This window comes from Artibeus jamaicensis, unplaced genomic scaffold (genome assembly GCF_021234435.1).
Source record: "Artibeus jamaicensis isolate MK-2021 breed Jamaican fruit bat unplaced genomic scaffold, CSHL_Jam_final contig_519, whole genome shotgun sequence".
In the NCBI taxonomy this organism is placed as follows: domain Eukaryota; kingdom Metazoa; phylum Chordata; class Mammalia; order Chiroptera; family Phyllostomidae; genus Artibeus; species Artibeus jamaicensis.
Genome location: NW_026521871.1, coordinates 31,687,443 through 31,713,945, shown reverse-complemented (window position 1 = coordinate 31,713,945; position 26,503 = coordinate 31,687,443). Strand labels below are relative to the sequence as shown.

At 49.6% G+C, this 26,503-nt stretch overlaps 1 protein-coding gene across 6 annotated transcripts in view; it reads left to right on the top strand.

Annotated features, from left to right (window-relative positions):
• COLQ (collagen like tail subunit of asymmetric acetylcholinesterase) overlaps positions 1–26,503 on the top strand; it is a 69,424-nt gene that overhangs the window by 12,828 nt on the left and 30,093 nt on the right. The window contains exon 1 of one of the 6 annotated variants that reach the window (XM_053669497.1): positions 3,782–4,291. The exons of 1 other annotated variant lie outside the window; for it this stretch is intronic. In XM_053669497.1, coding sequence (XP_053525472.1) covers positions 4,186–4,291 — 106 coding nt within the window. In that variant the 5' untranslated portion in view covers positions 3,782–4,185. Of the gene's footprint in view, positions 1–3,781; positions 4,292–22,605; positions 22,818–26,503 lie in introns of those variants that run through there. 4 more of the 6 variants (XM_037143943.2, XM_053669495.1, XM_053669496.1 and 1 more) reach the window with 4 other exon arrangements.

The window sequence follows — 26,503 nt, the reverse complement described above, 5'->3', positions numbered from 1 at the left end:
CATTCAGGTCTATGATCTACTTTGAGCTAATTTTTATGTATGGGGCAAAGTGAGGGTCAAGGTTCATTTCTGCTTGTTTTGCTTGTGGAAGACAAACTCTTCCAGTGTTGTTTGGTATAGAGATGACCTTATTCTTGGTCATGACTGTGTAGCGTTCGACTGGATGGAGGTTCTGTGAGTTACTCAACAATGCCATGTTCGTGGAGGGTTAGGCTGTTTCACGTTTGAGGCTGTCGTGAACATCCGTGCACCTAACCACCGCGGTGGAATGGGTGTTTCCGCAGAATTTCTGAGTGTAATGGCCTGTGCATGGTAAGTGTTGGTGGGTCGCCCAGGCTGTTCTGCAGTACACGGCCCCACCTGCAGGGCCTGAGGAGGAAGGCTCTAACATTGGTTGGACTTATTGGTAGAAGCCTTTTACAAATCTACAATAATTTCCGTCTGGAAAAATCTAATAGCCTGTGTTATTAGATTATGAAAGATTCAGAGCTCTTCCAAGAGGGTTTGAAGAAAAGATAATAATTTCTGCTTCAGTCAATTAGGGAAACCTCATAAGAAATAGGCTCTTAAGACACGTGGTACATGGAAAATGGAAATTTACAAGAAAACTATTTAATGGGTATTGGGGGCTTATAAATACCTCTGTGCTGCAGCCTCCCAGAAGAGGTTCCTGAAATAACCTTTATTCAGCACTGACTTGCCCCCTAGTGGCCTGCATGAGTGTGTGCAGCCTCCAGTGTTCGGGTCCACAGACCCTCCCTCTCTCACTAGACTCACCAGAGCCCTCCCTTGTACCAGGCCTGGGCCCCACAGCGGCATGGGCAAAGGCGCAGAGGGGTGCAGAGAAATGCAAGGTGTTCGGTGCGGCTGGAGCATAGAAGTTATGCCACTTTCCCTACTTTTCACCCTACAAGGGTATGATTTGATCAACTTAAACTGATATCGTTCAGGACTATTATTAGGTGACAGGGACTGACTCTCCTGGGGCCCTGTGGGTACACAGAGCTACATGACAGTCCCCCATCTTCAGGGACGCTGACACAGGTTAAATAGCAACACGAGGTGGTTTAGAAAAAGTTCAAAAACAATACCAGCTGGTGTTTCAAGCAGGACAATATTGATATCAACTGCGGCGACTACATGCTCACCTGTGAAGTCTGTATGCTGAGGGAGGGAATAAATAACTCTGGCTACTCGGGGGTGGGGGTGGGGGTCCGAGCTGGATGCTGAAAGTCCTGATTCTGGCACCAAGGCCCTCAGGAGTCACCTTCCTCTCAGGTAGACTACGTCTTTCTTCAGGACCCCAAAGCCCACTGCTGGCACTGAGGTTCCAACTGTCGACGAGTCCAAGCCCAGAATTTCCTGGCCGAGTTTAGCCAACAATCGCAGATCCTTCCATTACACATTTGGAAGCAGCTAAGTGGGGTGCCCCCTCTTTATTTTGAATGTAAACCTGTTTGTTTTGAATGTGAGCCAAGTATATTCTTTATGCTTTCAAATGCTTTTTCTAATAAATCCTGTATCAGCCATTGCTGCATAACAAATCATCCCACAGCATAGTGGCTTCAGGATCCTGAAGGCAGAAACAACAGCCATTTAGTTTGCTCAGAAATCTGTAATCTGGGGTGGGTTCGTCTGGCAGTTCTTCAGCTGGTCCCACCTAGGGTTATTTCTGCGACTGCCATCCTCTGGAGGCCGGAATGGGGCTGGATGATCCAAACTAGCCAGACTCTCATCTCTAGTGCCTCATCTGAGACAGCCTGAGACCGGGGGGGGGGGGGGGGGGGGGGGGGGGGGGGGGCTGGCTGCTCCCCCTCTCTGTGGCCTATTTAACAGTCCAGACTTTTTAATGTAGTAGTTGGCTTCCAAGAAAAGGCAAAAGCAGACGTTGTCACCCCTATTAAGTGTCACTTTAGCCATATTCTGTTAGTCAAAACCAGTCACAAGGCCAGTCCAGGTTCAGCAGGAAGGGAAATAGACTCCACCTCTTGTTGGGACAAGTATATGCATACACGGATGGGTGAGGCTTTCGCTGGCCACCTTGGCACCCTGCCTGTTATGGCTTCCTGGGTTTTATTTGTTGCCACCTCTATACACAAATTTGAATTCACATATGTTTCATCTCATGCTACCTTATTTAACCTTCCCAACAGCCTTTAAAGGGAACAGGCTTCTGTTTTATGATGGGAAGACAGAGGCTTAGAGAGAGCAAAGGATTTGCTCACTGCCACAGCGGAGCTGGAGTTGAGCCCGTCTGGTGCTGGAGCTGTGGAGACTCGCCTTGTATCTTGCCTCTGCCCTCCTCCACCTTCCCCTAGAGTGAGGACCAGTTGCTGGACCCCGGAGTCCAGTAAATACCAAACCATTTTTTGGAATTAAGTCCCACAAGGCACTGGGACATATATAAACTACACCAAAATGGACAACTCTGTGGATTGTTATTTAATTATTTTAGTAATCTAAGGACGTCTATAACAGGCTTTATAAACTCAGAAGAGGTATTCATTTAAGGATGCAAAGGTTTTTATGTGAAGAATTTTGTCTAGTCAAACATCAAGTCAATGATGCTATTCCTCCAAATATAATTTTTAAAAAATTAATCTTAATGGGGGTCACCATTGGTTAATGACATTATGTAAGTTTCAGGTGTACGAGTCTATAATATGTCATCTGCATACTGCATTATGTGCTGACCACTCAAGATTTTAGTCTGTGTCTCTATGAGTTTATTTGTTTTGTTTGTCCATTTGTTGCTTTCTGGTTTATATCTCATATATTAGAGAAATCTTATGGTTCTTGCCCTTTTCTATCTGACGTATTCTGTTTAACATGATACTCTCAAAATCCATCCATGTTGTTGCAGCTGGCAATATGCCATCCTTTTTTATGGGTGAGTAGTATTCCATTGTATATATGTACCATTTCTTTTTTATCCACTCGTCCATTGAAGGATGCTTAGGTTGTTTCCATGTTTTGGCTACCATAAACGATGCTGCAATGAACATATATCTTTACAAATAAATATTTTCAAGTTTTGGGTTAGACACCCAGAGGACAGATTGCTGGGCCATATGGTAGCTCTAGTCTTAATTTTTTAGGAACTGCCCACTTGGTGTCCCATCGTGGCTGTAATTCCCACCAGCAGTGTACAAGAGCTTCTTTTTCTCCAAAGCCTCTCCAGCACTTGTTTCTTGTCTTATTGATAACAGCCGCCCCAAGAGGCGGGAGGTGCTATGGTATCTTCTCCTGGTTTTGATCTGCATTTCCCTTATGGTTGCTAAGTTGAGCATCTTTTCAAATATCTGCTGGCCATTTGTTTGTCTCTTTGGGAAAAGTGTTCAGGTTTGCTGCCGATTTTTGATTGGACTGTTTTTTTTGTTGTTGAGTTGTATGGGTTCTTTGTGCATTTTGCATCTTGGCCCCTTATTAAGGTATCATTTGCAAATACCTTCTCCCACCTGGTTGTTTGCATTCTAATGTAGTGTGATAAATAATCATTTACTCTCAAATCCATTGAGTTTTTAAATTTATTTTGCTTTACATGGAATAAAGTTTGCAACTTCTAAAGAGAGAATAAACACTTTTCATGGAAAAAGCTGTTTCGGAAAATGTAACACCTCTGCCCCCAGTTTTTATTGGATAGTTAGAGGAAAAGAAAATCCAAGGTCAACCTCACCTTTGTCTCCCAGTGGGTGAGAGTGTCACAGTCTGACAGCAGAAGGATTTGTGTCCACAGAAACTCAGCTGGAATCCGAAGAGTCGGTTCTGCCTTGTTGCAGGGCACTAGGGAGTAGCCGGTGGGTAATCGGAGGGGAAGTCTACCTGCCCTGGAGCACCGCTTCCACGCAGCAGGGACTTAGCTGCCTTTTCACCACCTCTTCTATGGCCACTTATCTCAGTCTCCAAAAAATTCTGACATCTTAATTTTAATGTGGACATTTTATCCAGTGCTTGAGATAAATATAACCCTGAGTAGTACGGAGAAGGTTTAATGGGAAATGGTTGGCATTCCTTCTTCGTAGAGGCACAGGGAAAGGAGAAAGAGAGAGAGAGAGAGGGAGAGAGAGAGAGAGAGAGAGAGAGCCGAACAGCAGTGGGGAAGACAAAAGCAGAGATAAGCAAGGCTCCAGGGCAGCCTGCACAAGAGGCTGCTGAGAACCTGACACTTGCCAGACCCCAGCCAGCATGGTGATCCTGAATCCAACGACTCTGGGAGTCTACCTTCAGCTTTTCTTCCGCTTTGTCGTGTCTCAGCCTGCCTTCATCAACAGTGTCCTCCCGATTTCAGCAGGTAAATGATGACTACGGCTTTCCTCTCTTCCATCTGTCTGGGGCAGGGGAAGGACGGAAGATCATTTTGCAACATGCCCTGGTGTTTTTTCCGCTGTACTCTTGGAGGGAGGCTGGACGGGAATCAGCCGCCACAGCAGCTTTCTGTCACTTCGAGCTAGTCTTGGAAGCCCCTGCTGTCCGTGTCCCAAACAGCCCCCACCCACTACTCAAAGCCAGAGACCTTTAAAAATTGTTTCTTCCTCCCCCTCACATCTCCCCATTTGCTGCATGATTTCATTGTGGTTGGGAATTGTGGGAGCTTAAAAGAGTTGGGAAGAAGTGCAAGGGAGAGAGAAGCGAGTCTCAGGCATTTCTATAAATACATCCCTGGCCCCTTCTGAAGGGGGCTCGACTCACAGGGGATGCTGTGGAATGGACATGCCCCTGTCCCAGTGTGGGCAGTGTCGCCAGCTGCCAGGACCATCCCACGGAAGGGAAACAAAGACCTGCTGGTTCCCCGGGGGCCAGGGGCCACCCCGTGCAGCCTCAGATGAGGTCCTCCACTTCTCCAGCCCTTCTGGTTTTTTGTTGTCTTTTCTCCCTGGGGTGGGCCTTCTCTTCAGCCTCAGGTGAGGCAGCTGGGAGAAGGGGGCTTTCGGGGAGAGGAAGAGGGGCTTGGAGTGACACCAGGCTGGAGCGGGGTGTCTGCCGGGTGCGGAGCTGGGAGACGGAGGCAGGGGGCCTTTACTGGCAGCCTGGTGACCTTTTCTGTTGCCCTTGTTCTGTTGTCTGATCCGGAGCAGGGGAAGTATTGGGTTGCCTGCATGGCCTATTTAAATGTTTCTTAGCAAACGCAAATATTTTCAGAGGGCTTAGGGAGACTGACGGCCCCTCTCAGTTCACCCCGGTCACCCGTGGCTCTCCCCAGGGATGGCTCTCACTGCCTTCACTGGAAACAGGCTTTCGGAGAAGGCATAGCTCTGAATTGGGTCCCAAACCCCGGCCCATTCATAAAAACAGTGCGTCAACATGATGTGCCGCCAACGTTTGTGGGCCCGGAGGGAAGGACTTAGAGAAGCATGTGAGGCTAATTATAGAAGTGGGAGGAACTCGAAGAGGGGTTAGGGGATTTGTGGAGAATATGGAGGGGAGCGGGGAGGGGGAAGGAAAAGCGGGCGGGGGGTGTTATGCCACCACAGGTGTGGCAACCTGCTCCCACAAATTCAAGTCGATGAGACTTCTGGGAGTGAGTCATTATTCCACAATTCAAGGGAGAAACTTGAGAGTTAATTTGATCTAACTTGGTGACTCTCAACCTCTTTGGGGCCATCTATTCCTTTGAGAATCTGCTGAAGGCTCGGGCCTTAAGGAAACTCAGTTCTCTGGTTCTAGCCCTGCCTCCGGTGGGCTGTCTGACTTCCAGGAGACAGTTGGCATTAGACTGTAGGCACCGTGTGGGCAGGGCGTCTGTTGTGTACATTCTCATCATTTCCCCAGCGTCAGAACAGTGCCTGGCACGTAGCAGGTGCTCAGTAAATATTTGGTGACTGGACGCATGAATGAACAAACCTTTCTCCTCTTGGAAGGGGGAGATTGGGGCATGCCGTCATTTTCTATCGCTTATTTGAGATGGTGCCAAAATGGGTAGTGAGTTCTGAAAGCTGGAAAGAAAAGAGCCTGTGACTTCCTTTGAACTCCTTGCCCTAGAGAGAGCCCTGGCGTATCTCAGACATCTTTTTAAAATTTTAATTGATCTGAGAGGGAGAGAGGGGAAGGGGAACAGAGAGAGAGAAAACATGGATTTGTTGTTCTGCCCATCCCTGCCCTAATTGGTTGTCTTGTATGTACCATGACCCGGAATCAAACTCACTGGCCAACCGAGCTACCCGGCCAGGACTAGACATCTCTTAAGTGAGACTTTGTACAGATGGCGCCACTCAGGGTAGCGCCAGGAAAAAGGAGCAACCGCGGTGGTCCTGATGAAATACTTGCGTGAAGGGACCAGTTTCAGAGGTTGTGGGTAGGACTGAGGGAACCAGCAAGGACTGTTGAGCAATTAGCAACTGTGGGAAGCTTTTAAAATTTATTTATTTATCTTTAGAGGGGAAGGGAAGGAGAAAGGGAGAGAAACATCAATGTATGGTTGCCCTTTGTGCGTCCCCTGCTGGGAACTGGCCTGCAACCCAGGCATGTGCCCTGACTGGGAATCGAACCGCAATTGTCTGGTTCGCAGGCCTGAGCTCAATCCACTGAGCTACACCAGCCAGGGCTGTGGGAAGCTTTTACTACCCCCGTGCTTGAACAGGCAAGAGGAGGAAATGGGGAAATGGACCCCAGGAAGATTTAGGACCTTGGCAGAAAGGCCACTGAGCAGGAGTATTAATCGTGGAGGGGCCTAAAAAGGGGAGAAAGTGGAGAAGAAATACCCCGACTTCCCTTTTCTCCAACCCAACCCCCTCTTGGTAGTGCCCCACGTTGGCCGAACCCCACCTGAAGCCCAGGCAGAGAGGCTCCTTGGTGCCATCATGGGAGTCAGCCTCTGGGGCGCAGAGTGAAGGGAGGCAGGCGGCATGCAAACAGAGGCCGCACATCCACTGGCACCTCCTCCCGAGTTGCTAGGTCCAGATCCTCTGGCCGAGAACGTGGTCTTTAGGCATTTGGTGAAACAATAAGGTAGAGCTGGGAGAGTCTACAGAGGGAAAAAAATCTCTACTTTCTTTTGTAGAATTACTTGGCTCTGTCCCCTTCATTTAGTTGCCAGGGCTTCCTGATAGCACAGTTCAGAAATAAACTTAGGTCCTGAAACAGGAACTATTCCTGTTTCTTTAAAATATTTTCCAATTGGATACGAATTCTATATTCAAGCTTGTAGATTCTTAATCTTCTGATGGGGACAAGCCCTGTGCGCATAGAAACAAGGGCCACCAGGAAGATCTTTTCATTTCGCCCGTCATACCACAGGGAGTGCCTACTGCGTGCTGAGTGCGGTGGGGGATACGGAGACGAGTAGGACGCCCTGTGCTCTGGGGAACCCGTGCTCACTTGTCATGGACGCACACACGGGCGGCCCAGGCAGCACACTCGATTCCCCAGAGGCAGGCAGAGATGGAGGCGGGGCCCGCACAGGCCTGTGGGCTGCTTACTTCCAGCCTCTCCAGGGAAGACTGCGTTCCGACAGCAGCAGGCACTGCACCGGCCACCTGGATCCCACACTCCTTCCCTGGCCACCTCTGCTGCTGGGCCCCAGAGGAGAACCAGGCAGGGAGCAAAAAAGACTCAAAGAAGCCAGAATTGAGGGTAGAAATCTGGGCACGAAAGCACATGCTTTTGATGCTCAGAAAACAAGCCCAGGCCGTTACTTGAAGCCTATTAACTCTACTCTGGAGCCCATTCTAACTGGCTTAGGTGGGTTTCTGGAAGGAAGGGTGATGAACTCGCTGTAGCACATTAGATTTTTGGATCGAAGCTGCTGCTTAAAATGCACACAATGACAGCAGCGAAAAAAGACAGCTGATAAAATTGGTTACAAGGAAAATGGTAAAGAACTAGGGACTAATTCTGAGGCCAAAGCAGAATAGTAGACTGGAATTATTTCTAAAGCCTCTGCTTTGTACATAACCCCTGTGGGCATTGTGGCTTTCGCTATGATAAGCACAAATGACCCAGTGAAGACTAAATTGCGGTTTCTTTATTTTGCTTAAGAAGGCAGATAAGAGTCAGATATGTTTTAGAATAATTTTTATTGAACATGGCCCTAAAATCTTAAATGTCAGGAACCCTAACTTTGTTATGTTGTTTCCGCCATTGCTGGATGATACAATACCCTCACACTCAGTAGCTTAACCAACAACCACTTATTAAACTTCACATGTTTGTGGGTTGGCTAAGGGTCCACTGATCTGGCATGGGCTTGGCTGGCTCTGACTGGACTCACTGTGGTCCATGGACTGACTCAGCCCCAGTAGCCATTCATAGATGAAGCTCAGTAGTACAGCTTCTAGAATGTGGTGGCATAGACCCAAGGACAATAATATTTATAGATGGGCAGACCTTCCACACACTCCAGTTTCTGTAATTCTTACAGCACCCCTGGGATGGTTGTGGTATCTCTTTTACTTTTCAGATGAAAGAGAGAGGTTCAGAGAGGTTAAGTGACTTGCCCAAGATCACACAGCTTGTATGCGGGAAAGCTGGAGGGTAGAATCCTGCCCTGTGATTCTGAGTTGGGGGCTTTTACCAGTGTGACTAAATCTGCTTATGGCCATGGATAAATAACGAGATCAGATGTTATAAAGTCCTACAGGCTACCCTGCTAGCCTTTGAAAACTCAGCTCTAGATTCTTTAAAAAATTTTTTTCATTGCTTCCTTTAAAAATAAAAAATAATTTTTTCACTTACAGTTGCTATACAACATTATATTGGTTTCAGGTGTATAACCTAGTGGTTAGACATTTATCCAACTTAGAGATGATCCCTCTGATGAGTCTAGTACCCACCTGACGCCATACACAGTTATTACTATACCCTTTACCCTTTATTCTCTCTTGCTGTCTCTTCAGGATATCATTGTGGAAAGCTCTTAGTGAAAGATTGAATTTGACTTTATACTAAAGTGTGCATGACTTGCCAGGATACTGGTTTATATTCCCTTTGGAGGGATTTGTGTTTTAACACTGGTTAAAGTTCTAAGCTAAAGTCTGTTCTAGTAAGATGAGCTTCATCGAGAGTATTTGGGGCGAGGTGGCATGAGGCCTTGCTGGAGTCGGGGGAGCACCACCTCACAGCGTTCTCTCCGGGCACTGTGAGCCAAGCCACCCTGCACCTGCACGGACACGTGTGACTTCCCTCTTCCCAGGCAGGGTCCCTCAGGCAGGCAGGGACTCTCCAGGTGATGTTGGGTCAAGGTCTCAGAGACCAGACGGTGAGAAGATCCACATCCAGTCCTGTGGACTGAGTCAGGCGGAGGAATCTGAATTCTGTCTGGGCGCTGGACTCTTCTCCAGGTGGTTGCTGAGACATGACCTGGACCAGGAGTTCTGTGACCTACAGGACGTGCTGTCTAGCCCTGCACTCTCCCGACCGGAAGCCAGCCAGGCCACCACTTGGGAACCGATCGTGGTCTTGGCAGTAGATCGTGGGCCATTTATTTGTGTCTGATGTTGATCAACTATTGTTTTTGGTCCATAATGCACTTCCCAGCCATCTCCTCTGATTTAGCTTCCACGATTTCCTCTAGATGATAAAATCAGGGAGAGTTCTTAAATTGGAGGTTCTCTCCAGGGGCTCCAGCTGTCCCACTCCTCCCCACCCCACACTCTGAATTTAGGGTGGACTCATCCCCACCTCGGACACGAAGAGAGGTGGGCGTGAGCAGTGGGAGGCTCCCCCTCCAGATGTCCAGGGCCGAGTCCCCACATGGTCACTCACCACACTCGAGCCTGCTTTCCTCAGATCCACAGCTGCCGCTGCCACAACCACACAAAAACAATGCAGGCCTAAAATCCAAAAGAATGCCCTTCTGGTTTCAATGAGTCACCAGATAAGCGAGTTTCCCGTTTTCCTAAGATGCAGTTCACATCGTAAGTACTACTCACATGAGTCTTATCATTGGTATCAATTATTTCCAAACCTCTCATTTTGCAAAACATTTTGACAGCTACGGTTGTGTTTGTTCTTTACAGCAGTACATGCGGGGTCTGGGGCTGGAATCCAGATTGTCGGTTATTTGCTGTGTGATTGTGAGAAGGTCACATCACAGCCGTGGTGAGCCCCAAATTCCTCATCTGAAAATGGGTGCAACAGTCGTCATCTCGCAAGATGGCTGAGAGGATTTGTGGACTCAGCAAAGACTAAGGGCCGACTCCCTGCCTGGAACAGGACTCAGCAGTGGCCAGATCAAAAGGCCCTGCCCACGTGGAGCTCCTGTCAGTGCTCGGAGGAGAATCTGCCAGCCTGGCCCACCGGGCCCAAGAGGGGAGTGAAAGGCCCTGCGGCAGAGCCAAAGCTCACAAACCAGCTGCCCAGGGACCAGACCCAGCCTCCACCTCTCTGGCCTCACCTGCCCATGTGACTTTTTGACCTTGGAGGCCAGAAGTTCTGCTGGCTTAGACTCTATCTGCTTTTTCTTTGGAAGTCTTGGGGCATTTTCCCAGCATTCCCAAGCTCTGCAAAGCTCAGTTTGAAAGTCAGTGTTCTAGGCCAGTGGTTCTCAAGCTCCGGCACTGGATCTTGGCCCCAGCTAGATGTGAGAACTACCTGGGCTGATTTACAGAAGCCCAGTGTCCAGACTTAACAGGCCGGGTTAAAGAAATTGGAATGTCTGGGCATGGGAGCCGGCAGTGATACTGTTCAGAGTTTCCCTGGTGATGATTCCGTTGCGTAGCTGGGGTTAGCCCCTGAACTGTAGCCAGCCTCAGAATCACTGAAAGTTCTGTCACAGCACAGACGGCTGGGCCCCATTCCTGCAGTGTCTGATCCAGGACATCTGGAGGGGGGCCCACGAGTTTGCATTTCTAATAAGACCCCAGGAGCTGCTGTTGCTGCTGGCTCGTGGGCCACACTCTGAGAGCCCCTGCTCACGTTGGCCTCTGAATTCCTGCATCAGTTTCCCGTGGCCACTTGGTTGGCCATGGGAACATCTCCTGTGTCATATCTCCCTCTGCCTCCCTCTGATAGGAACCAGTGGTGACATTTAGGGCCCATCTAAAACGGCGTGATTTAATCGCACCTGCAGAGTTCCTTTTGCCATATAAGGTAACATTCACAGTCTCCCAGAATTTGGATCCGGCCTCTTTGGGGGCCATTATTCAGCCCACCACAGATACCTTTTCAATGGGTAAAGAATCCCACAAGCGCTTTTTCTAAACTGATGGCAGAATCAAAGTCACAGGTGTATATCCTGACTTCATTTGGGTTCCTCCCCAGAGCAGACCCTGAGACAAGAATTTGGGTTCAAGGAGTCTATGTGGGAGGCGATCAGTGGGAACGCAAGATGGGCCAGGGAAGGCAGTCATGCCAGGGGAGTCCATGAGCAGGTTCCTGGGGACCTCCTGGGGACCTCCAGGGGACAGGGCCCCGGGATTTTCATCCAGCAGCTTCTGGGGACATGCTTGCTCAAAGCAAGTGCCAGGGCTGGAGAAGCTCTCTGACGTAGTCCAGGTGTTGTGGCCAGAGCTGGAAGCCCACAGGGCCTGACGAATGTGGGGGGACATGGGCAGGGAAGTGATGGCATCAGCCATAGATACTTAGCCGACATGGTTCTGCTGGCCCTCCCACAGCTGCCTGCCCTGTCCGCCCCTCCTGGGCAGCAGCGCCTGGAGCCCAGCACTCCCTGTCTGATACAGGAGCCAGCATTCACACTGGTAAAGCTGTCTTGCCTTGAGCACGTTCTGTTTGCTAGATTCTCTATATGACTTAGGATCTCAAGAATGTCCCAAACTGTTGATGCCCCCCTTTTTACCAGGAGCCACTAACTTTCAGAGAGATGTAGTCACTTGCCTGAGGTCACACAGTGCCAGGGCCAAAATTGCGAATCAGGACATTCTGATCCCCAAATTGTCGCAGAAGCAGAGTAGCCTCGTGGTTGGGAGTAGGGCATCTGGTGCCACAAGGCCTGGGTTCACATCGTGTGTTTCCCTTAGCTTTGTGCTGTTGGGTAGGCAAATCACCTTCTCTGTGCCTCAGTTTTCCCATCTGTAAAAGGGGATGCTGTGAGGAGTTATCTCACAGATCAGTTGTGAAGATTAAGTGGGCTAATTAGGAGTATAAAGTACTTAAAACAGTACCTGGTGTGTGATGTAGAAACTTTTTTGTCATTACTTCCAGAACCTCACAGTGTCTCTACACATGCTGAGAGGCTCATGATTTCCCCTAAGATGCATTCGTGTCGAAAGGCAGAAGTCTCAAATATAACCCAAACAGTAATTTTTGGCTTAAACCACTCAGCAAGTTAAGGCAAACAGAGGGACTCAGCTTCCACCTATTGTCCATTTGTGAATCTGTCCCTATAAGCAGGGACACGCAGACCAGGGAAGGAATCTCCTCTCCTGTGACTGGCTCTCCCAGATGGCTTTAAAAACGCACCTGGCTCTCTTCCATCTCCCAGCCCGGGAGCCTGCAGCTCCATTCAAGCTGGCACTTATGTCTCCAGGGCAACCAACATAAGCACAAGCGTGACCGTGTGCTGGGAGCTGGCGACAGCTGAAGGAGAGGCCCCGCGGCTGCTGTGGGCTTTGCACGGTAAACCAGCTGGGGCCTGAGAAAAAAGAAGGAAGGAAAGAAGGAGGCGTGAATTTGAGTTGGACAGGCACCTCGCCTTCCAGGCCTCCCCCTCTTTTCCCTACTATTGCTCCGTGTGCTCACCTGGCCTTGTGGGTGTCTTTCCGAGTAGTCTGGAGAAAGCCCCAGGAGCTTTCCTGCCATGGCCGGTAGTTCTCTCTGAGGACACGTGCTCCAGGAGGGGCCTTCCAGGGGTCTCAGGCCCAGCAGAGGGCTTCTTGGAGACCCAGGAAGTGGGGTCTGGGGTGACCATGGCTGTCCTGCATGTGGAGACCTACTGGGGCTTTCTTACTGTGCTGTGACTCGAGAGTTGTCCAGATGTTTGAGCCTGTCCCTCTGTGAGGGGCCTGTGGGGTGTGTCATCTCACTGACAGTTGAAACTGGCTTGCCCCTTAGTGCCCAAACAGAACCGGTTCAGTTTGAGATCATTCATCCTGGGGCGGCCCTCAAAAGGCTTCCGGGTTCTCTGTCGTCATCCAGAAACCAAATTCTCCAAATTGAAATGGAGTGTGACAACGTTTTCCCTTCTTTCCTGAGAACTTTGTCGGTCAAGGTCATGGTAGGGAAAGTAAACATGGAAGAGACAAACATCCTTTGTGTCCAGGGAGCAGCAGGACCCTGAGGGAACAGTGTGGGTTTGGGTGGCTCCTCTGTGCTCTGGGTCTGCCCAGAGAAAGGGAGGAGTGGAGGGCCGGGCCGGCCGTCTAGACAGTCTGCGCCCCGGACATGCTTCTCCCAAAGTGTCTGAAGTAGATGCTGTCTCTCTCTCTTTTCTTCCTTCCTTCCTCCCTTCCTTTATTTATAAAGAGGGGGAAAGGGAAGGAGAAAGAGTGGGAGAGAAACATTGATGTGTGGTTGCCTCTCATGTGTCCCCTGCTGGGGACCTGGCCTGCAACCCAGGCATGTCCCCTGACTGGGAATCGAACCAGCGACCCTTTGCTTCACAGGCCTGTGCTCAATCCACTGAGCTACACCAGCCAGGGCCCTTTTTTTTCTCCTTCTTTAGTTATCCAAATCGACTGCTCCAGCCCCCACTTTTTCTGCTGGGCAGCCCTGAAAATAAGAATGCTGATTCTAACCATAACCCTAATCTTGACCCTGACAGGCGTAGAGCTGGTTGCCATGGTGGTTGCTGCTAAGTTCTTTGGTTCAGGTCCGGGTAGAAGGTGGTGTGGGGACGCTGAGTCGGTGGGTTTGGCAATTTGCCTGTTCACTAATGTTCTCGGAGAGCCATTGTGGCACAGTGCTAATGCACTGAGGTAAAATTTGGGAAACTTGGCTTATTTCCCTGGACCTGACACTGACTCCTGGGATACATGTATAGTATTAGACAAGCCTTTTGTTCCTGTGAGACTCAGTTTCCTCGTCTGTAACATGAAGGGATGGACTAGATTTCAAAGATCCTTTCAGCTGTAGACTTTCTCTGACTTTGTGGCTACCAAAGTCAAATTTGCTTGCTAATTTCCACACTTAGCACCTACCCAAAGAAGGGGTCTTGGCATGTGTTTCCCTTCTGGGCACTGGCTCCTGAGTACCCATGAGGCGAGAGTAAAAGGCACGGGGCACACTCAGACAGCTGTGGACTTGACTGTCGTCTTCGTGATCCATTAGCTGAGTGATCTTGGCCACATGGTCTTGCTTTTATTTCTTAGCATCTCAATTTCCACCTCTACAGACTGGGGAAAAAGAATGCCCGCCTCATTAGATGGTAGTAGGGATTCAGCAAGTGGATAGGTAGAGCTTTGCTCTGCTCCTGGAACACAGCTAAACTCTCAGTCACTAACTGCAGTGTTATTCAAGTGGCCATGAGAGATCTGGAGTCCAGGCTCAATGCTCCTGGAATGTTTCACTTCTACTCTAATTCCACCTGCTCTGATTTGGTGGCTGCAGAGGTTCGCTCATGGTGCTGAAGAGTCTGGTTTCACAGCTGACTCTCCATTGAAAGCCCAAGGCTGAGCAGGGAACACTACAGTGGATGGGCTGTGGAACCGGAGGTCATGTCTCTCAGAAGCCCTTCTCCATGGGACCTTGAATGTCAGAGCCTCAATTTTCCACACCTGGAAAATGGGGGCATAATAGAAGCTAATTTGAGGGGTTATTGTGAGGGTGGAAGGAGAAAGCGTTGGAGGGCCCAGCTCTGAGCTGGTTGGGTATTTCCTCAGGAGTTGTTGTGCCTTGAGGAGTGACCTTGGCTTTCCATGACCTGGAAGGCCTGGGCTCACACCTGAGGATGGTAACAGTTGACTGAGTCCATGGCAAAAGGGCCTGCGGATGCACGGAGTCAGCCGTCAGGCGGGCCTCCCTTCCTCTGTGAGGGAGAAAGCTTCTCCCTTCCCCAGACAGAGGTGACCTTACTAGGAAACCCCCAGGTCACCACAGTGCCAAAAGCATCCACCCTTGGGACACTGTGCAGTCCTGCGTGGAACCCAGCTGGTAAGACAAGCCACTTTCCATGTCCTGTTCATCCACGTCAGGGGAGCGACTGTCCACACAGCGTCTGCCTTGCGTAACGAGATAGTTTTGCCCCCTTCAAAATAGAATGGGGACGCCAAGTCCCCAGGCCTGGCAGTGTGGGTCCTCTAGGCAATCAGGAATATTGCTGAATATGAATTTGAAGTTTTCAAATGGCATGTCAGCAAATGGTGGCCGAGTTGACAAATAGACTCAATTGTTGGGCCATATGCCCATCTGCTGCCATTTTGCATTTCGTTCAGTGTTTTTTCTAAATGAGGCGATAAAATTCATTTAGTCGATTCAGATCCTCTTCATTGTTATTATCATCATCATATTTACATCTGCCTGTCTCTAAAATAATTATGACTATGACATGAGATATATATTTTTATATACTCCCCATTAATCAAATAACCAATAGTTATTGCACCTCCTCCCTACTATATACTTAACTATTATATTAGACAAGAAGATTCATGAGACAAACTAACTCAAGGAGCCCATAGTCTATTTGTGACATCAAAAGAACACACATGGGCAAACTGCGTCACCCTGGTTGTGTCTCCGACACTCCAGCAGTTGGAGCTTCTATAAGCCGCGTAACTGGGACCGGGAGACAACTGATCTGGGCTCAGGTCACAGCCCCACCACCTTCCTGGGCACGCCTTCTTGCCTCAGTTTACTTATCTGTCAAGTGGAGAAAACATAACAAGCCTGAAGGCTGTCGTAGGCCAGTGCGTAGCACATGGTAAGTGTCAGGACAGGTCATTGAGAACTGTGATGGTCGATGCTTGCAACCTGTGTAAAGGGCGTTGAAAGGACGTTCTCATCTGCTGTAGGTCAGATAAAGTGCCTTTTGGAAAACCCGCAAACAAACTTGCATCTTACACCAGGATCCGTTCCAAATGAATTGGGATTTAAATATAAAATGTGAAATTATAAAATTATTAGAAGAAACCCTGGGAGATTTGGGGGATAACTCGAGTATGTAGAAAAACTCAGAAGGCATTTTAAAAAGGCTTCTATAATAAACTCTGCTACCTAAAAAAAAAACGGTGTGGGAAAAACAATGTAAAACAAAGTCAGAAGGCCAAAACAAACTGGGGAAATATTTGCAAGTCATATATAAGAAAAAAATTTTAGCCCTGGCTGGTGTAGCTCAGTGGATTGAGCACGGGACTGTGAACCAGACAATCGTGGTTCGATTCCCAGTCAGGGCGCATGCCTGGGTTGCAGGCCGGCTCCCTGCAGGTCAGTTCCCAGCAGGGGACGCACAAAAGGCAACCATACATTGATGTTTCTCTCTCCTTCTTTTCCCCTCTAAAGATAAATAAATAAATAAAATCTTTAAAAAAATTTTTTTAAAGAAAAGGTCAGAAACCTCATGGAAAAATGGAAAGGGTACATGTGAAAATGTCTCCAGCCTCATTCACTATAAGAGAAATGCAAATTAAAACCACACTGAAACACCATTTTTCATTGACCCAGTGGGTTAGAATTGCAAAGGTCTGACATCTCGTGCTGGTGAGTGTGTGCTCATCCTCTGCTGTGGGAGGGGTGTGGCTTGAGGGGGGCTCTGTGGAGATGAATTAGCCACCGTGTGTAAAAATCACAGATCTACCTACTCTTTGGCCCAGCAAGTCTACCTAGAAATTCATTCGATGGCCATGCCACCAACACAAGGCTGCATGCAGAAGGTTATTTGGTCGTCATTGTTGATCCTGCAGATGTTTGCAGATCACCTGATGCACATCAGCGGGGGGCGGGGTGAGCAGATCATCGCTCTTCCAAGTGAAGGATTATTATGCTGCCGTAGGGGGAATGTGGATGCATTTTATGTAGTTACACAGAAGAATCTCTTACAAATACCGTGGCGAAACCGAGCGAGGACCCCCATGGATAATGTTACATTGTAAATAACTCTTTGAGTTAGAGGGGAAAATATTGCACCTCCATGTTTGTTTCTGTATGTGTAAAATAGTCATGAAGATATACACAGGAGACTGAGCCACTGGTAATAAATCCTTGGAACTGGGACAGGCGTGGGAGAAGTTTCATGTATACCCATTTATCCTTTTTAGATTTGGAATCACATGAGTGTATTATTTAGTCTAAACAATTAAACAACATTCCGTATATGCCTGCAAAACAGAGCCTTTCATCTGGAGCACGGGAGGGGATTTTTCTGCCTATAACAGCCTGTTAGATCCAAACTAGCAACGGGCATTGTGATCCCGGAGACTTTCCTCAGTGGCAGAACCATACAGGTATCGTGCTGCAGAAAGGCTAAGGTTCATCTCGCCAACTTGTTCAGCAGGGAAGCTCTACTGTTCAGTTGAGTCCAAGGAGCTCAGCCACAGGTCCCCCACTTTCTGGAATTCAGGGATGTGAGTCAGTCGCTGGAACCAGTGGGCAGAAACGTCTGTTTGTGCCAACAGGCAACCAGGGGCCGCCCAGGGACCCTGCCCCCTCCTCCCCACCTGCTGTGAACTGTCAAATAGCAAATACTGGAGTCGGTGGGGCAGGGATGGGGAGCTCCAGGCAAAGGGTTAAGTGAGCCACGTGGTTCTGAATCACAAGTATCTGTGGAGCTAAGATGTCACCATGGAAAAATGAAGGCACGGAAACGTAATGGCTGGAAACACAGGGTCTTTCCACTTAGCCCCAGTTGTCAGCGAGTGTTGGAAATAACCCACCCTTCGGGCAGATGCAGCTGCGCGGTTTCGTCTCTGACCTATGGCCAGATCTCCTGAATAACTGTAGAAACTTGGCCTCCCCTGTCAGGCCTTTGCAGAAGATTTAATAGCTCTCGCTGATTTATGCTGGCCGCTGTAATCAAATTCAGAGCCGAGGCGCAGCCAGCCTCGGGGAGGTTTCTCGATGTTCCCTTGGCTCCTAATAACATTGTCTCCTCCTTCCTCTCTATTTACCACATGCCATTTGGTCGAATTAGAACTTGAACTCAAAAAAGCAGATGCCTTCCTTTAGATAAGGTCCAAAAAAATTCCCTCATGGGAGGAAAGAGGGGTGGATTTGTCTCCTTGAATCTATGCTCAGTCAAGTGATTGAGCATAGAATCACTCATGGGGTGATTTTCCTACATCCATGTAGTCAGGGCAGACTTTTCCTCCTCAAGGCATCCCTGTCAGGGGCAGAGGAGAATGTCCTTTTCATGTTTTGTTGTAGAGATTCGGTCCCCTGCTCACGGTCTCCTAATGAACGGCCACAGGCTCCTCCAGGCCCGTTGCTGCCCCAGCTCTGTGCAGCTCCAGGGCCCCCAGACATCTGCCCACGAGGGCATCAGACCGACCCACCCCCACTCCTAACCCCTGTGAAGGTATCTTCTGGTTTTCTGTTGCCTACTTAAAATTATTTTATTCTTTTTCATTGTGAAAAATTTCAGACATTCCAAGAAAGTGGAGGGAATTGTCCAGGGAGCACCAATATGCCCACTCTTATGGGCTGAATTGTGTACCTCCCCAAACCCATTTAACCCCAGTACCTCAGAATATGACTGTATTGGAGACAAGGCCTTGAACGGGGTGATGAGGTTAAGTGAGGCTGTAAGGGTGGGCCCTTATCCAGTCCGACTGGTGTCCTTACACCGAGAGGAGATTCAGATGCAGAGAGAAGCCGGGCACGCACACAGGGAAGGCCGTGTGAGGACACAGTCAGAAGGCAGCCGCCCGCAAGCCAAGGAGAGAGGCCTCAAACAAATAAAAACTGAAACCAAACCAAACAAAAAACACCAACCCTTCCAATGCCTTAGTCTTGGACTTCTAGCTAGCTTCGAGAGCTGTTAAAAATTAATTTCTGTTATTCAAACCCCCCAGGTACTTTGGTAGCCCCAGCAAACCAATAAACCCACCACATGGCTGAAGTTGTTACTGTTTTGCTATGTTTACTCTGTCGTATTGTTATTTATCCATCCACCTTATTTTCTGATCAATTTAAAAATGAGTTGCAGATTTTTAGCCCACTTTGAAGACTAAACTATTCGATGGAGAAAGTAGATGCACATTTAATTGAAGGCTGCAAGCACATATGACTGAGCCCCCCTTGTCGCTGGGACCCTGAGGGAGGCAGCTGCGATCCTACAATGCGAGTTTGCAAACCAGGAGATTGGGGCCCGGGGGTGTGTCATTGTCAGGCCTGATTAGAAAGGCATGGAACTGGGTGTTGGTAAGCTCCTCCAGCTTCAGCTGGCTGTGGTGGCAATGGCCAGTTTTGCTCCTTCTCTTTGGCTGGTGGAGGAGTGGGGGAGGGCGCTCACCACTTTGTGCTGGTGACAAAATCTGCAAAAGTCTCCAGGGTCAGACATCTGGATTTAATCCTGGCTTAGTACCTACCGGCTGTGTGTGACCTTAGGTGCCTCCCTAAGTCTCTGAGACTTGTCTGAAAATGAGCGTGGTAGTAATAACATGTACCTTGTGGGGATGTTGTGAAGATGAGAGAAGAATGCTGAATGCTCACAGGATGCTTCCCGTGGCTGGGGCCTCACTGCTGGGGTGGGGTGATGCTCTCTGCTGTGATAAGCGAGCACCCACATTTCAGTGGCTTAATCTAATCAAGATTTCTGCTCACACAACAATCCAGAGTCCCTGCTAGAAGGCTCTCCTGATGGGGATTCTCTCCCGATTTAGCGGGGTTCTTGTTAAACCTGGATTCTGTAAAGACAGACACAGAAGCCCAAGTTCAAAGCCTTGTTGAGAGCTCCAGAGTCTTTGTCAGTGGGAAAGTAAAACTCAAGTCCTCCGCCTTACTTCTCTGCCCACCTAGGTTTGGTTGGGAGGGCCTAGCTGAGGTGCTCTGGGTCTCGTGGAACCCCAGGCTCTGCCTCCAAAAATGCAGGTGTCTTTGTCCCACACCGGCAGCTCTGGGTCCTCGGGAAGGGTGCTGAGTTACCCAGGCCACACAGTCTCCTGCACGGCAGCAGCAGCAGCAGCGGGAGACACGGCAGGGGAAGATGCAAGGCAGGCTTCGCTTCGGTGGGGATCAGCAGGGAACAGGCCTGCATGTGCCAACAGAGGGGACAGAAGCTTCTGGACCAGTGCCCAGGAAGGCAGTATTCCAGAAGTGCTCTTCTGGCCTGGTTGATAAATACCAGAGCTGCAATTAAGACAAAATACTGTGAATATGACACCTGCCAACAGCTGCAGGAAGGTCCCGGAAACTTTTATTATGAATTATATTTGCAGGCAGCTCTGCTATGGTGAGCTGGTGCTTGAGCCAATGAACCTGAGGGTACTCAGCAGGCCAGCTGCCTCGAGGGCAGGGATTACCCTCCAGGGGGGAAGGAGGAGAGTGACCCTCCATCCCTGTTTGGGGCCCTTAAGAAGGACTGTTGTATCGCAGTCCCTGTAGAAACCAGAATGGGGAAGGGCTTGGAGCTCATCTTGTCCAACGGCCCCATTTTACATTTTGAAAAACCAAGGCACAGTGGAGAAGTGGGTTGTCCAAGGTCACACAGCAAGTTTCTGGCCGCACCAGCACTGCAGACCAGGACTCCCGATCCCAGGCTGGCACACTCGGCTGCAGGCAGTTAGTTAACAGTCATCACGCATTTGACTTAAGGAAGTTCATCGGTCAGTGCTTTGAGAGACAGAGGCTGAGTCAGAGATTGGGCGACCAGACGCAGAACTGAGACTGGGACGGGAAAGAGAGTTGCAGAAGGAGGGAAACACAGGAAAGAGACAGAAACAGACACCGTGAACTTGAGTCTGTAGGTTCGAAACAGAGGCTTGGACACCTGCAGAGCTGGCCAGGACCTCAGAGACCACTGTGTTCAATGGCTGGCGTTTTACACTAAAGAAACAAAGTGTGGTTGAGTGTACTACACAAGTAAACCTTTTAAGGAAAAAATGATGCTGAATGGTAAAAAAAAAAAAAGAAAAGAAAGAAAGAAAGAAAAGACTTTCATGCTAAAAGTGGCAGAACTTTCATCTCCAAGAGTTTTTGAAATGAGGTTTGAAAAAGGAAGAGTGGCGGGACCATGACCCAGCAGGGGGAGTTGGAGGAAATGTAACTCGGATGTTCCCGCCACTGTCTGAGGTTCAGGACTGCGCACTCCGTGCTGCCTTCTCGACCTCTAACTCTGTGTCCCTGAGAACAGAGGGAAGTGCCCCGGACAAGGAGCCCAGCCTAGCCCTTTCTTCCCTCACTCCTCCCACTGAGTTACTGTCAGATCTTCTCTGCTCTCAAAGCTCAGCCCAATGCCACCTCTGCCAGGAACCGTTTCCTGATTTCTCACTTGAATTCCTGGGCCCAGCTGGTCCCCACCACTTCCTCCTGTTAGTCCCTCTGGACGCCCCAGCTCCATGTTAGCATCTTTTCTCTGCCCGCCTTGTACAACAGTTGTCTTTGAAAATATAGATGAAGGACCAAATCCCTAGTCTATGGCAGGAATTTCAAAAGCCTTGGTCCTAATCTTCCCAACAAAGTAGTAGGGTGTGTTTGACCACACCCACTTTGCAGAGAAGAGAGCCGAGAATCAGAATAAGTCTCTCGAGACCATGGAGCTAATGTAAGTGACAAAACCAGCCCAAGTTTGCCCAGCTCCAGGACCCGTCCTCTTTCCAGAATACTGCATGACACATTCCGAGGGCAGGAACTGTGTCTAGTCACCAAATGTGTTTGTTTTATACACATTTGGTGCTCCATGTGTGTTTCTGAATGCATGAAACAGTAAATGGATGAATGAATACAAGGAGTAGCCTTTCTCTTGAAGGCCGTATCTCAGGGGTCAGCAAGCCACAGCCCGTGAGCCCAATCCAGCTTGCCTCCTGTTTGTACAAGTCACGTTCTAATCCACCACAGCCACACTTGCTCCGTCAGGTATGGCCGAGGCTGCTTCCCTGCACAGCAGCAGAGCTACCTTGTCACTCACAGAGGCTGTGCAGGCCCAGGGAGGCTAAACTGTTTGTATGTGGCCCTTTCCAGAAAAAGTTTGCTGACCTCTGCTACGGTGTTTACTGAGCTGGTTAAAACAACAGTGGTTGTTGCTAAGTGCTAACAATCTTGTCTGTATGATCTGGAATAGTGTGTGTGTGTGTGTGCATGGGTGTGCATTGAGTGCGTGTAGAGTGTCAGACAGATCTCCATGTGTGTCTTGTAGGGGCCACTTTGTCATTTAATAGGCAGGCTTCATCTGCCTGCCTGTTAAAGGCAGGTTTACTCCACGGGCCCTTTGGCAATGCATATATGTATATTCAAATTCAGGTTAGCTCTGTTGACAGCAACTTGGCATCGACGTGATGAAGGCCACAAAGATCTTCCCTGACGCAGGGGAGGGCAGACTCCCCCATGGCACAGTCGCCGTGGGGGTGGACTTTGAGGCTTGCCAGAACAGTATCGTCAGGGCGGTTTTTGAGCTGAATGAAAGGCAGCCTGGGTGATGGATGACACTCTATTTTGTCTCTGCTCACTGTGGCCATCAGAATCCCAGGCTCCCAACCTCCCCTCCTCCCCTGGGCCAAGAGCGCTCTTCCTGTTCTAAGCCACCAGCTAGTACAGCCTCTCGAGAGGCCAGCACGCCGCTTAGCCAGTGCTGCTCCCAGGAGCTCAGGACTGGCCTCTGGACCCCTGGCCTCTGGGCCAGAGCAGCACCAGAGCAGGGATTGGACGACTCCCACCCGAAATGTCCAACAGGCCAGGCGCTGGGACTGCTTGGGGGCGTGACGGATCTCAGCCTGCCCCCAGCATGTGCTCCCTGGTCAGTCCGCCTTTGGCCTTGCCCACAATGACAGGCCCATCACTCAGCCTTACTCATCTGCTTACCATTTCAGGACTGCTCTGTTACTCAGCTTGCTGCTTGGGTGAGTTGTGTGTGTGTGTGCATGTGCTTGCACGTGCACTTGCGTGTGTGCATGCATTGTTTTGGGGAAAAAAACTCTTGGAAAGTAGGCTTGTTCTGAGAGCCTTCAGAAGCCTTTATATCTTAAACTTCTCGGCTTGTGCTGGAATCGCAGCATAGAAGGGTGTGACAGTGGAGATGGTGGGGGCTTTGGCACACACGTGTGTATGCACTTGCGTGTGCCCATCTTGTGACCTTGACTTCAGAGTGGCAGGCTGGCAGCTGCTGCTCCCTTGGCTTTGGAGTAACGCTGTGTTCTGTGGTCCGGGGCACTCCTAGTGTTGGCGGCCTGGAAGCTCCGCATCACGCTGCAGGCTGACGGGCACAGGTCATGCGGCAGCAGCCACCAAATTGCTGAATTGTTGTAGCTGTGTCCTCACCTGTCTTCCCCCCTCACCCCAGTGCCTGCTCTGGAGCAAATAGCAGAATGGCCAATTTTAATATCGTTTGTGTTTCAAGGTGTGTGTGGTGTTGAAGGAAAACTGTCGTGTTAAACCTGGTCTGGAATATGCGAATTGGCGAAAACCAGGCAAATTACAGACAGGAAAGGTGAGACCTGGGCTGTAGCTGAGATACCCGGCTCAGGGTCCAGACACAGTGATGCTCTGCCCTGCACCTCCCCCTCCTCTTTGCCGGCTGCTTCTCGAAGAGGCAGGGAAAGGCGCAACAGCAGCAGGAGGAGGAGGAACTGGCAGAGCCACCAACTGCAGGGGCTCTCGCAGTGTGGTCAGCATGCGGCTGTGCCCGTCATTTTCCCAGCCTGCTATGACAAGGTGTTTATGTCACTTCTTTCCTTTGGTAGCTTTTTAAAAATCCTCTCCTGAGGACATGCTTATTGATTTTAGAAAGATGGGAAGGGAGAGCGAGAACCATCGACGGGAGAAAGAAACTTCTCTGGCTGCTCTCATATGCACGTGCCCCGACAGATACCGAATCTGCAACCCAGGCATGTGCCCTGACCAGGAATTGAACCCGTGACCCTTTGATTTATGGGATGACACTCTGAACAACTGAGCCACACTGGTTAGGGCCCTTAGGTGGTTTGTAATGATACATTTGCTTGATTCGAGGGGGGCTTCTTGGTATTAAAAAAGGCAGAAACGAAAGGGTTGTCTTTAGTACCCCATTCATGGGCTGGTCTTGGGAGTGGAGATCCAGATGGCACAGTGTTGATCCTGGTGTCAGATGTATAAACAGGACTCAGGAGATGGTTTGAGCCAAACTCCCTGCGGTACCGATGGGGCAACGGAATCTCAGTTTGGAAAGGGAGTTGTGCCATGTCACATGGTCACTTGCATCCGGACTCACACTCTCTGATCCCAGTCCCTATACTTCCAAGAGTAAGTTGGAGTGAATCACTTTCCAGGATGTGCCCCAGGGTCCAGTCAGTTGAGTCCAAAGGGCAAAGCCTGCACCAATGACAGCAACCCCCGCCACCAAATGTTTGCCAAACGCTCACATTAGACTCAGCATTGTTTCTGCCTGTGATTTGGCACCACAGTGGCCACATACAATGTGTCTTTCAGTCAGGGCAAGTGGTCTTGGAATTCTGCCTAGTGGGCATTTCCGAGGCAGCCACCGGGGGCGGAGCCACGAGGCACAGCCCGGTTTCTGCTTCCCGTGCACACACGCACACGCATTGCTTTTCCATCGCAGCAGAGCCTGCTGGGCCTTCTCCAGGCTGGACCCTGAGCTCAGTCAGACACAATTCCATGGAGGCAGCGTAGTCCAGAGAGACTCACAGGCCACTCAGATGACACCAAAATAGACACATGAAGTCCTGGCTTAGTTGTCTGGGAAGAAGGGGGGTGGGGAGAAGCTGTTCCCAAACACGTCCACCTGATGGAAATATTCTGAGTTGGAATGAGCTGTAAATAAACTAGACTGTGCTAAAAGCAAACAACCCCAGGGAGTTGGGGGCAGGGCAGAAATAGATGGCCTTCACCTGCTGAAATGATGTAGGTCAAGGGGGAAGGGATGGGGAGGGGTGAACAATGCAGAAGGCTCCACCGGAAAAGCAACTGATAACTTGTGTTCCCTGAAGAGTGCTCCAGAAATGAGAGGTGGTTGCTGTAAACGATTCAGGGTCTTCCACCAGTGGAAGGCCACACAGGGTGTGGGGCGAGTTGCAGGCCACATATCGTCTGGAAAAGTAAGTGGTCAGCAATGCACACGAACGAGTCGTGGGAACCTGCCAGCTTCCCCGGGCTTCCCCGCTGGGAGCGGCTTTTCGGGAACCTGCACCCTCAGCCTTTGCTGTCTGCTGAGGCCGAAGAGGCACAAAGGAGGAACTGTGGCTGGGGAACCTGGGAAGGTTGTGAAGTGCAGGCGAGTCTGCCAGCCTTCTCCACATGCCCGAGACAGAGAGGAGCGATGGAAGCTGCCCACTCCTGGCTTTAGGGAAGGAATTAGAAGGGGGATGCCATTGGCATTAGTATCAAGTTTTATAACAATAGAGCTACACTGGTGTACCACCAAGAAAGAGAAGAGCAACCCATGACAGCTGGAGCGGGCCAGCCACTCACAGCTAGGCCATGGTGCTCTCCCGCTGAACATGCACAATCTCACAAAACCACATCAGACAAGATCAGTCTGTGAATGGGGTGGATCAAGTTGAAAAACAAGAGCACCCTGTCTCCAGGTCAGACACTGGCAAAGACTACCAGCCAGCCACAAAAATGACCAACTAGCCCTCTGTCCTGGCTCATGTGAGTGACTGCTGTGGCTTTACCTGTCATGGCTTCAGTCTCCCTCCAAGCTTCTCCTCTTTTAGCTGAGAATTAAGATAGTCATAGGCTAGCCCTTGCTTCCTGACCGCATCCAGTCCAGAGCAAGGCCAGACTTTGCTTCCTCATGGTCTCCCTCCAAATCACCTGCAAAAGCCTCAACCCTGGGACAAATCCTTTCTCACCTCCTGTTACCCAGACGCCCAGGGTTCCCCCTGGTGTGCGTTCTTGCTCTTTGCAATGAGTCAGTAGAGTCAACTGTGTTCAGCTACAGGTGTGTGCATTTCTGATGGTCTTTGGCTGAAGGGCACTGATACTATACATCTCAGATAGTTGCTTTCCTCTTCTTCTTTTTTAAGAGTTTATTTATTTATTTTTAGAGAGGGGAAGGGAGGGAAAGAGAGGGAGAGAAACATCAATGTGTGGTTGTATCTCTCGCGCCCCCTACTGGGGACCTGGCCCACCGCCCAGGTATGTGCCCTGATGGGAATCAAACCAGCCACTGTTTGGTTCACAGTCCAGCGCTCAGTCCACTGAACCACACCAGCCAGGGCCATTCTTCTTAGCTCCAGCCTTTATTTCCACCCACATTGCAGTCATGGTGTAGAAATCTAGAAAGAGGACTCTAGAACTGAACTGCTTAGTTCAAAACCGGGCTTTGTCCCTTACTAGTTGTATGACCACGGGCAAGCTGCTCTGCCTCTTGGCTTCAGTGAACTGATCTGTGCAATGGGGATGCTGATCATAATAATAACAAGACTCAACTCTCGGGGTTGCTGTTAGGATTAGGTAAATTTACATGTGTGAAGCATTTAAATGGTGCCTGGCATGTTGTAAGTGGTTTTTAAACAAATTAGTTCATCAAACATTTGAGGAACCTCTAGTGTATGCCAGTTACTGCGCTAGACCCTGAAGGTGAAAA